Here is a 12,611-nt window from a genome sequence, read left to right as displayed (position 1 = left end):
ACTATCTTCTTGGTCTAAAGAAAGAGCTTCTTCTAGGTTTTGTTGGAAGTCATTGATTTTTGATCAATTTATAGACATGACTTTTCTTAGGGGTCTTCTTTTGGGGACTTTAAAACGAAGTCGAACGTTCCATACCAGGAGTTAATGATCGCTTCCACAGTCTGCGCCAGGATATGTTTTACAGTTGATGGCCGACAACTTCTATCTTGATCTTATTAGGATGTAGATTATTTGATTTCTTGTTTGTCCATCTGGGTTGCGCCATGTGTATAATCTGCTCGGATGATGTTGATAGAACATGTTTATAGTTGTAAGATGTTGTTCTTCTCAGAACTCCACTAGACGGTCGCCATTCTCATTTCTCATCATAGACGATTACTTATTTAGCATCGGAACCGATAACGTCATAGTTCAAGTGAACTTATTACTACAAGATTGTTCCTCTTCTTTTTAGAACGCGGATTTCTGTTGATATTGGTCCGGTGGTGATGTGCGAAGTCTCATGTGATAGCTTTTATTGAATAGAATAGGTTGTACATATAGAAGGGAACATGTATCTATATCTTTGCTTCGATTGGCTGATAATCACGTAAATGAAAATCAGTTTAGGAAGAAAAGTAAAACAATCTTAAAAAATTAGTATTTTATTGATTTATTTATAAAGAGTGAAAACATATCAATAGAAAAATAAATTTTTGTTCAGCTTTTCGTAGAAATGGGAACGTTTGCTTATATCATTTTAAATAACTGAAAACAAAAACAATATTAGTTGTACATAATCGATTATGTATTATACATGTTATTGTTAATATTGAATAGTTATATATATATATATATATATATATATATATATATATATATATATATATATATATATATATATATATATGTTATAAACAATATTCTAATTAAAATTTTGGGAAATCTCATTTGTAGAATGTATCATAATTACTTATAGAGTTTTATTAATTCCTTGGTCGAAAGCAGAGGCATTTACAACATTTTTAGTTTGCTAAAAAATAATTTTCACCGCAGATTTTCCATTGCAATGAATTAACACGTTCGCTACCAGACATATTTTTAACATTTGTCCCTCACACCGAACATATATTTTACATTTAGCTCTAATGGGCCGCCATATAAATAGAACCTTGCTCCCATCGGGGCAGCGCGGCCCAGTGAGGTAAGTTCTTACTATCGTGCGCCGTTGGTCCCGTGCCACATAACATAACCTATATTATAATATGTTAACAATAAGTTTTTGAAGTTGCTTTATGCTGTTGTTGTATAAGTATTTTATTATAGTTCAATAGGTAGATATTATTTTCATTATGTGCAATGTAGTTGTCTAAACGTAAGACAGCTTTGTCTCAAAGTGAACTTCTTAAAATACCCCAGAATTTTAAGAAATTCTCTTGAAAGACCAATGTAGCCTGCTGAGGTAGCATCAACTATGGGACCAACGTGGCAGTGAACGTGTTAAACCACTGTAGTCATATGAGAATATTTTCTACTGGGGATGAACCTGGAACAACGAGCCATAAAAGCGTCTGATATCTGTCGTCAGGCATTCTTAAAGTTCCATCTCCTATCGGAGGTTGGATATCATAACGGCCATGGTCACTTTGTTGGCTGCTGCTCTGAAAAGTTGTAGTGAACTACAGTTAAACCATTCTCTAAGGTTTTTCAGCCAGGAGATGCTTCTTCTTCCTATGCTTCTTCTTCCTTGGATCCTTCCTTGCATAATAATTCTCAGCAGCTCATATTTTTCTCTATTCTAATTTTTAATATTCTTCTGTAACACCACATTTCGAACGCTTCTATTTTTCTTATGTGTTGTTTCTTCAATGTCCAAGCTTCCATTCCGTATAGTAAGGTAAAAAATATGTAACATCTTAGAGCCCTTAATCTGAGATGCAACTGAAGGTCTCTGTTGGTAAGCATTGTCTTCATTTTCACAAATGCTTGCCTTGCAGTTTCAATTCGGACTTTGATTTCTCTGCTTTGGTCATTTTTCTCATCAACCCAGGTTCCCAGATATTTATAGGTCTCTACTTTTTCTATTTGGGTTTGCTCTATCATTAATCTTTCATTTCCATGTTGCGTTTTTGAGACAATCATAAATTTAGTTTTTCTCTTATTTATTTTTAGTCCGTATCTAATGCAATAATCGTTAATTCTATTTACCAATTCTTGTAGCGATTCCAGGGTGTCTGCCATTATAACGGTGTCATCAGCGAATGTTATGTTATTTACTATTCTTCCGTTTACAGAGATTCCATCACCCAGATCTGCTATCGCTTCCTGGAATATGGCTTCACTGTACACGTTAAACAGTAATGGTGACAGAACACAGCACTGTCTTACTCCTCTCTTTATATCTATATTTTCGGACTTTTGTTCTTCTATCTCTATATTGGCCTTTTGATTCCAATACGGATTGATAATGATTCGTAAGTCTCGTTTGTCTATATCTTTGTTAATTTTATTCTTTTTATTTATTTTCTAATTACCATCAAATAATGACAAAATACCACAGAGCAGCGTATTTGAAAAACTTTAGAATCATCTCAAGCTACTGAAATATTGGCTAGAGAGAGAGAGAGAGAGAAGTAAAGTTTAAACTAGTTTATGTCAGCACATGCAATATTTATAAAAATAAGTAATTGTTATATTTATGAAAATTGTAGTTGTTTCAACTTAAATACTTACTAGTGTGTCTTCAGGATATATACATTTTGCCATTCCGTATATAATATCTGCGACAGGTTGACTTTCTAAAAAAATATGTATTTTATAATTGTTTACTTTTAACCCTCCACCGCATACGAAACCTTTTATAGTTTCAAAATTTCAAAGTGTTGTAGTATGCATAATATCCACCAACCATCGAAAATTTTGACTACATCATAGCTAGTACTCATTGTATTACGCATCTGTATGTTTGGTTGTCTATCAGTCAAGAGAAAGATCGTTATAACCTTATTCGTTTATACACGTGTAGTGAATGAATGGTACCTTATGTATGACTCCAATTTGAAGCAATATTTTTTATCGAAATAGTGAATTTATTTATTGAAAAAATTTTTTTGGAGAAAGTAAGTATTATTCTTTATTGTATACATATTTTTCTACATCAAATTTTACATTATTATCCAGCTTTATGATGTCATTTAATATCAAACCATAAATGGTTTCGAATGCATTTAATCTTATTTTAGTTATACGGTTTTTGGAAAAATTATCATTTGGTTTTTGTTTTTAGAATGGATACTGGGAAGTTTCTGGTGATTGCTGGTGATGGAGAACTAAGTGAAGACGAATTAGGTTCAGATTCCGTTAATGAGTATATTCCTCGATGTCGTTAGTTCCAGTCTGATAATAGTGATAGCAATAAACAAAAGAATTTGGATGCAAATATAACTATTTGCTCTGGTATAAATAGAATTGTCAACAAATAAAAGAAACCTAAAAATTTTTTATGGGATTCAGGCCATTTGAAGCATTTTAATAAAAGTGATTATGCATTTAAAGGCGTTGCAGAGCTACCAGAATGTATCCTTGAGTTAGAAACTCCTGCAGATATATTCTTGTTTCTAAAAGAAGTAATATCCATGATTGTTGAACAATCAAACATAAAAGCTCTGCAGGATAATATAAACAAACATGCAATATTACCAAAACGAAATGGAAGTATTTATAGGAACTGTAATATTTACGTCATTTGTGAAATTACCATCAGTTGAGCAACTGTAGCTCAATTACCAGTATTTGAATCTATGACCTGCAATAGATGGGGAATTATAAACAAACACCTTCATTTTAGTGATAATAGTAACTCCGTTTCTGTTGGCAATCTAGGCAATAATAAACTGTTCAAAATTCGACCTCAGAGCAGATTAAACAACGCCTTTTACTGGTTTCCAATAGGGAACAGCTAGCTGTTGACAAACAAATTATCTGAAAACTTTGTTTTCAAAACTTCCACAAAATTTATTTTAAATCTTATCACTACAGCTGCTTCGGCTGATTGCCTTTCTCAAGTGATCTGTTTTTGGCATGAGTTTACACTTTATAGTCTCTAATGAAATAGGTTGAGGAGGGAAGAACTTTTTGTCTCAAGCTGGTCATTCAGAATTATATCTGTGTTTTTTAATTTGTTGATTTCCATAGATTCTAACAAAGATAGCTTAAGGCCTTTATTTTGAATGTGGAGAATTTTAAATTCGTCATTAAAAGAATGATTATGATCTAGAAGGTGAAGTGCGTATGTAGAATCTGTTTTTCTATTATTGAAAGCCCTTTTATGTTCTGCTATTCGTTTATTAAAATTTCTACCCGTTTGAACAATGTAAGCTTTTGGGCAGTCGCCACATTTAAGTTTGTACACACCACTGTGTAAGTGTTTTTCATGTTGGCTCTTGTTGTTTTTAATATATTTGCCTAGGTTGTTATTTGTTCTGAAAGCTGGTGTTATTCCTTTCTTTTTTATGTGTTTGGCTATTTTTGTTGATATTTTGCCTGTATATGTAATCGAGCAGAAGGTACTGGGTTTTTTCTCTTTGTACTCAGTTACACGACTAGCGTTAATGTTAATTTGTCTAGCGTGTATTCATTCCCCTACAAACATGTAATTTTACAGAAGCTATCAATTTAAGTAGTGTAAATATATTTTTAATTATATTTATAACTTACTTGGTTGTGCTTTATGACACCTTATAACCAAATTCGGCAATTGGGGTTTCTTGGATGGCGGACAAAGCTGATTAAGTAAATCCACATTTAAATTTCCTTCCTCATCTATCTAGAAATATTTTAATTAATTAATTCGACATAAGTGCTCAAACAAGGGGGCGTTCAAACATCACCAATACCAAGATGTTCACTGTAATTTTGGGGAATTACAAAATTCAGAAACAAATTACTAGGATGACAGATGTGTTTGTTTTTTTAGCAGAAACTAAAACCAAAAGATGTTTTTTCAAGTTTAGCTATTCAAAAGGATCTAATTAAAACTGCCGTTCTGAAAAATACCGTTTTTTTTGCCATCAGTGTTGGAAACATAAAAGTTACTAGTGTTTCATGTAGTAAAAAAGTAGATTGTAGAGTATGCAGATTTTACGATGAAAAATGTTGTGTTTGTACCTAATTTAAGGCCAAAAGTATCCGCGGAAACGGTATGCGCGGAAACGGTCTGAGCGGGATGGGTTAACGCGGAGTCTTTTAGCGTCAACGAGCGTGTTTAAGCTGTTAGGGCGTTTTTCAATTTCGACAGCTTCACGAATAATTCTCGATTTTAAGGAGCGGATAGAAGCGATGGTTTTTGCTTTTTCGAAATCTATATCGTAACCTATCTGAATATGATGTTGGGATAGGCCTGAAGTAATATTGGAATATTTTACAGATATAGAATGTTGGTAAATATGGTTGTGCATTCGTCGGTTTGTCTGTCCAATGTATGTTTGTGGGCAACTGCAACAAGGCATAATTTACATGGGTACATGGTAAAATTCAAAGAAACATCAGTAGTCATGAAAAAAATTAACAGAAAAGAATAAAAACTAAAAAAAAAACAGCCTTCATATTATTTAATGAAGAAAAATATCTAGCAAACCATCAACAGAATCAAATGTAGTAGGCACTGATTACCAATACTAAAAGAAGAAGTCAGCAACAAGAAAATCAGAATTTGCTATTAATCCGAGGGCACAACAACACCTCTCAAAAATATAGCTATTTGTTCACAAGATTGAGGCTAAGTAATATTTACCGGTTAAATCTTATAATTTTTTGGTTTAAATATTTTTGAAAACGGTTGAGATAGTTTGCTAAAAATATTAATTGGTGTATTAATTTTTTGGAGCAGTGTATAACAAATACAAACAGTTATAAAAAAAATACTTGATGTAAAGTTGGTAAATATGTGTAAATAGCACTTAAACAATCTATTGTAATAATTCTAATTGAATTTTGATTTGTTTATGGACTCAATGCATTTTTGTATAGTTAAATTTGAAATGCGATTATGCGATATTTACAAATTATAAACATGCAACGAAATGCATTTTAATTAAGTGTTGGGCTGTTGATCCATACAATTTTATTAATAAGTGTATTGCTATTATATCATATTTTCCATAATTTTATACTTACCACTGTCGAGTCTAACCAGTTGCACGCCACATAAGTCTGCAATTAATATAAAGTGTTTTAATGAAGTTTAAAATTGAAATTGAAACAAATTTAAACAATTATTTTAACCGCGTAATATTTAATTATGCATATTTATGATATAAACTTTTACACGTTACAAAAGTCAACGGAATTTTTTACAGCTTTTTTTTCAAACAAATTAAGTATTCATCATCATCATCACGTAGCGCTACAACACTGGGTGGGTCTTGCCTGACTGTACAACTTTTTTCCAATTTGTTCGGTCTTCCATCAACCTAGGGTCAAATGGAATGTTCATTTTCCGGAGAATTAGAAAGAATTAGAAGAAGAAGAAATTAGAAGAATTACAAAGCCACCTGCTCCGTGGCTAACACCCACAATACAGAATATGATGAAAACTCGTAATGCTGCTTTAGCCAAATATAAGAAAACTAAAAACGTCTTAGACTCTAGTTACTATAAAGATCTTCGAAACGCAGTTACTAACGCAGTCCGTTTGGAGAAGAATGGTTACTTAAATTATCGGTCTGCTTCTTTGAATAAAAAAGATCTTTGGAAAGCTGTGAGGTTATTCAAAATTGTAAATAAACCAGTTATAGAGATCCCTCAGGAGCTTAAAGATCCTATATCTATAAATAATTATTTTACATCTGTCTTTAGCCCTGTAAATTGTTGTCCTGAGACAACCCAATGGTATCAGTCAAATATTTTTAACCCAGATATTATTTTCTCGTTTAAAATGGCCACTATTGATGAAATTAAATCACTTATATTAGGGTTAAAATCGGAAGCTGTTGGATGTGATAATATTTCTGCAAAGATGCTACAACTCTCCCTTTCTATTACTGCTCCTTATATTATGCACATTATAAATTGTTGTTTGGAGGTAGGTTATTTTCCGGACACTTGGAAATACGCTTTGGTAAAACCACTGCCCAAATCAACTAAACCTGAATCACTTAATGATCTTCGCCCAATAAGCATCCTACCGGGACTGTCAAAAATTTTGGAAAAGGTTATCTAAGTATAAACAGATATACGATTATATTTTCAGAAATAATGTAGTTACGTGTATACAATCAGGCTTTAGAAAAGAGTTTAGTACAACGACCCTGCTTCTTGATTTAACCGATAATATACTTCGATCATTTGATGAAGGAAAAGCAACCTCAGTCATCTTGCTTGATTTTTCTAAAGCCTTCGACACTATTGATCACGCTCTTCTGTGTGCTAAATTGAAATATTTTGGATTTGATGATACCTCCTTACAGTTTTTCAAATTTTATTTGGTAAATCGTTATCAAAAGGTCATAATCGATAATAGTTCATCAGAATTTGCATCTGTCAATTCAGGGGTGCCTCAAGGTTCGGTTCTTGGTCCTCTTCTTTTTTCAATATATATATCTGACCTGTATAAATCTTTAAATAATCTGAAATTGCACTCTTTTGCAGATGACACACAACTGTATTTCTCTTTTGAACCTAACTCTGTAAATCAAGCGTCACAAAAAATAAATCAGGATTTGGAATCTATTTGTACTTACTCCACTAGACATAATCTTAAACTTAATGCTAAAAAATGTAATTCTTTGTTATATTGTTCAAAAAATTATAAAGCCAATGAACCTCTAAAAAATGTTAATAGTTGCAGAAACTTAGGAGTCATATATGACTGTACGCTACGTTTTCAAGAGCATGTCACCCTTTTAGTAAAAAAGTGCTATTTAGTTATGCGTTAACTGTATAGAAGCAAAGGCATTTTAAACTTTAAATTGCGTAAGTTACTTTGTGAAACTATGGTTATGTCAATTCTTAATTATGGGCTCTTGGTATTTTACCCTTGCTTAGATCAAGTTACGAAATTGAGGATGCAAAAAATTCAAAATAATTGTTGCAGATTTGTTTTTGGCATAAGAAAATTTGATCGTGTATCATGCAAAATTAAAGAACTTCAATGGCTAACAATAGATAATTTATACAAATATCACCTCGCCTCATTGATATATCGAATTATTTCGTCGTCAAATCCTATTTATTTAAGGAACAAATTAGTATTTCGTGGAGACGCTCATAATCTGGATCTGAGATATCCTCATAGTCTTATGCTGCCAAGATATAGACTAGCTATTTTCCAGCGATCGTTTACTTACAATGCTGTTTTAGTGTTTAATAGTTTAACAAAAAATTTAAGAGGTAAATCTCTTGATTTCATGAAGCGGCATTATAAGAGATTTTTACTACAATCGCAGTAACGTTATTATTATTATATAATATATTGTTGTCGTAATTGTTACCATTGTTATCATTAATATCATTTATCACATAACATCACAAATTATTTTCTTTATCTTATTTTTCTAGTAGCCACATGACTATTTCTACCATTTCAATATTGTATTATTATTTATGTCAATTTATAAATAATTTTTTTTTTCATGTTCTACTTATTTCAAACTGATTTTGTAAACTTTAGGTTAAGTGGAGTAGCTCTAGCTAGACTTCGCCTCATGTATCTCTTGTTTGTAAATTTTTACAGACTAAATAAAGGCAATTTATTATTATTATTATTATTATTATCTGCTTGGATGTTATCTCTCCATCGCATTCTGGGACGTCCGAGTGGTCTTTTGCCTGTGGGAATCTCTTCCAATACCTTCTTCTATTTTGCGATTTCTACGATCGGTTGTAGTATTCTATATCGATTTCTCTTCCCATATAGTCCCCGATAACACATTTCCGGTATTTAACAGCCTTTAGCTTTGTTGATCATTTTTAGTACTTCCTCATTAGTTTTAACTGCTGTCCAAGTTAATGTCGTACACAATGAAAATGTGGGAGGAAACTGTAGAGCGAAGGTTAAAGAGGGACATGGTATTTATAGACCATACGACATAGTTCCTAGACAAGATCTATGGAGATGTATGAGAAAGAAATGGGTTCCTGAGATGTACGAACGACGTGTGAAAAATATGTATAAGGGGATTGACCGAAAGTTTTCCAGTGACGGTTGGTGTGCATCAAGGCTCTTCATTGAGTCCTCTCCTGTTTAAGCTTATTATGGATGTATTGACATAGAAAGTAACAGAGAGATCCTTACTCTTTGCGAATTTTTTAAATTTTGACTTATTTAATAATTTAGATTAGAAATTTAATTAGATTTTACTTACTTTTGAACTAGGATCGTTGTCGTCAAATATTCCATTTTCAATATTTTTTACTACGCTATTTGGAATTTTAGCTTTTCTTACACAATTTTCCCTTAGCACTTGTAACAAGTCTGATAAATCTTTCAGATCCTGAAACATATGTTAATAAAGTTATATATTCCATGCACTTTTTTTTGTAATTGGTTTATATAGCAATAGAGTCAGATAAATATTAAATGGATTAAAAGACGATTAATTTTCTATCGGGACTGACAAATAAAGAGTTGTTGGTATGCTCGGTTTACTGTTTTTAATAGCCTGTCTTTTATATGAAACTTTTCCAGAATTGATAGGTTGGTTCTATGTTCTATCCAGGACACGCGTAGACTTCTATAGACCTACATTTCGAAGGCTTTGATCTTACTTCTATTAAGTTTTTTGAGACGCCATGTTTCAGGTGAGTATGTGAGCAATAGGAAAAATAAGGGAATTAACCAACCTGAGCTTAGTATTCCTTATTATTGTTTGCTCTTTCCACATTTTGATTAATTTGGCTTTTGTAGTTTGGGCCATTGCTAGTCTACGCTTGACTTTTGCTGAGCTTTTTTTATCATGGCAGTTATTAGTATATATGACAAAGCAATTATTTCCAAAAATCCCTCCATTAAAGGAACCCAAAAGGCCTTAAATAAGCTGAAAAATCACAAAGCGCCGGGTACTGACGATATACCAGCAGAACTTCTGAAATATGGGGGAGACGCACTACATCGCCAAATCCATCTGCTAATAACGCACATATGGTTAGAAGAAAGGATACCAGCACGATGGAAGGAAAATATAATAGTGCCCATCCACAAAAAAGGGGACAAAACAAAATGCGCGAATTATAGAGGAATTTCACTCCTAAACACGGCATATAAAACCCTCTCAAACATAATTCTTAGTAGACTAATCCCTTATGCTGAAAATGTCCTAGGCGAATATCAAGCCGGTTTTAGGGCAAACAGATTAACAATAGATCAACTATTCACGCTGAGACAACTTCTAGAAAAGGGTTGGGAGTATAACAGACCCATACACAATCTTTTCATAGACTTTCGACAGGCATATGATAGCGTAGAAAGAAGCCAAGTATGGAATGCCATGGCGGAGCTCTCAATACCAAAGAAACTCATTCGGATGACCAAAGTCTGTATGGAGTAAGGAATATCTAAAGTACGTGTAAATAATAAACTATCTGGCAGCTTTAAAACCAACAGTGGACTCAAACAGGGTGATGCGTTATCTCCACTACTTTTTAACCTTGTATTAGAGAAAGCCATGAGGTCGGCCGAAATAAAAACAGAATTGCTATCGGTTCAAGGTCCCAAGCTATTACTCGCATATGCAGATGACACAGATCTCGTTGGAGACTCCATCCTATCCACGAAAGACATCTTCAACAAGGTGGAAGGAGCAACAAGTGAAGTAGGGCTGAAGACTAATGAAGAGAAGAAGAAATATATGTGTATAAATAGAACGACGCGAAGAGACAGAATAGGACAAAATGTGACGATCAACACCTTCAATTTTGAAAGAGTACAACGTTTTAAGTATCTGGGGGCCGTAATCACAGCTGACAACGATGTTACTGAAGAAATAAAAGAGATAATCCAATCTGCAAACCGCTGTCTATTCGCACTGGATAAGCTCATAAAATCAAAAAATCTTACAGGAAGTTTAAAGATCAAAATCTATAAATCCATCATCAGACCTGTAATAACATACGAATGCGAAACGTGGACCATGACCAAAGCAAACGAAGAAAAGCTCAGACGCTTTGAACGAAAAATACTTTTTTCGGACCTCGCCCTGACATCACCACAAACCAGTATAAGATCAGAACCAATATCGAATTAAAAGCACTCTACAATGACGCCGATATTGCCCAAGAAATTAAATCACAGCGACTAAGATGGGCTGGCCACGTGCATAGACTGCATAACGATAGACTTGTAAAACTGGTATGGGAAGAGATTCCCACAGGCAAAAGACCACTCGGACGTGGAGAGATAACATCCAAGCAGATCTCCGGAAAATGAACATTCCATTTGACCCTAGGTTGATGGAAGACCGAACAAATTGAAAAAAAGTTGTACAGTCAGCCAAAACCCACCCAGGGTTGTAGCGCTACGTGATGATGATGAATTATTTCCGTAATTGAATATTAATGAATATTTAAACTGCCTTGTTAAGGAAACATTTGGAAAAAAATATTATCATTTACTGTCCTCTTCCGTTGTTGAGACTGTCCGTTGAAGGGTACAGGTTTATATATCTCCAAATAATTTTTGTTTTAAAAACTATTGTATACAAAAGGTGTCCAGAGAAGAGAGGTGTCCGTTAACAGAGAGTTTACTGTACTCAGATTTCAATTCTATAAAGTACGTTAGATAGGTGGCCTGATTTACGAACAAAAAACTAAATTTTATCATAATCAATAACGGATTCTAAAGGATATGCAATAATGTATATGATAAGATGATAATATTGATAAGCAATAATAGGTACGTATATGTTATATTCCATTGTAATGTTGTACATATTTAATATGTTTTATTTTATTTAAAAAAGGAAAACTTACCGATTGTGGAACAGCTTTTGATATTGCTAATTCAATAACTATTAAATAAAATATACTTGTATATAAGGACTTTAACATTTTGTCTTGTCGACGAGAAACTATTGAATATATTTATGCTCACTGAATTTAATTAAAAAAATGATCTCGACGTTTATTTATAGGAGTATATAATGACCACAATTATTATAATTACTTTAAATACACAGTTTATGTGTTTAGTTATATTCAGAAAACAGTATTGGAAACGATAAAAATCCATTAAAAGCTCTATGTGAAACCAACCAGCTATATATATATATATATATATATATATATATATATATATATATATATATATATATATATATATATCCAAATCAAAATTGCCTTTTTTGGATTCTTATTATATATTTTTAGATACTGTAGAATTTATAAAAATTGTAGGTTTAACTGTATAATAGAGTCGATGCGGGTAAAGGCTCGCAAGGGGTAAGCCACGCATGAGCTTTTTGGTTCAGTGTGTCATAAAATCTTGTAGAGCCGAGAAATTTATTAAGGCAAATATTAATGAGATACTGTTAAGACTGGCACATGGAATGTGAGAAGTCTCTACGAGCCTGGTAAGATACAAAACACCATACGTGAGATGATAAGGCTCAATATACCAGTTCTTGGGATAAGCGAAATGC

At 32.8% G+C, this 12,611-nt stretch overlaps 1 protein-coding gene across 1 annotated transcript; it reads right to left on the bottom strand.

The window, feature by feature from the left end:
• Positions 1–628: 628 nt before the first annotated feature.
• Positions 629–12,082, bottom strand: LOC140440875 (uncharacterized). The gene is made up of 6 exons (XM_072531236.1): positions 11,944–12,082; positions 9,342–9,470; positions 6,154–6,189; positions 4,696–4,804; positions 2,713–2,777; positions 629–747 (listed from the first exon to the last, which is right to left on the bottom strand). The coding sequence occupies exons 1-6, from the start codon at positions 12,019–12,021 to the stop codon at positions 730–732; spliced, it is 435 nt and encodes a 144-aa protein (XP_072387337.1). The 5' UTR covers positions 12,022–12,082; the 3' UTR covers positions 629–729.
• Positions 12,083–12,611: the final 529 nt, after the last annotated feature.

This window comes from Diabrotica undecimpunctata, chromosome 5, assembly GCF_040954645.1.
Source record: "Diabrotica undecimpunctata isolate CICGRU chromosome 5, icDiaUnde3, whole genome shotgun sequence".
Taxonomy (NCBI): Eukaryota; Metazoa; Arthropoda; class Insecta; order Coleoptera; family Chrysomelidae; genus Diabrotica; species Diabrotica undecimpunctata.
The sequence above is the reverse complement of the archived record's forward strand: the minus strand, read 5'-3'. Positions and strand labels throughout refer to the sequence as shown.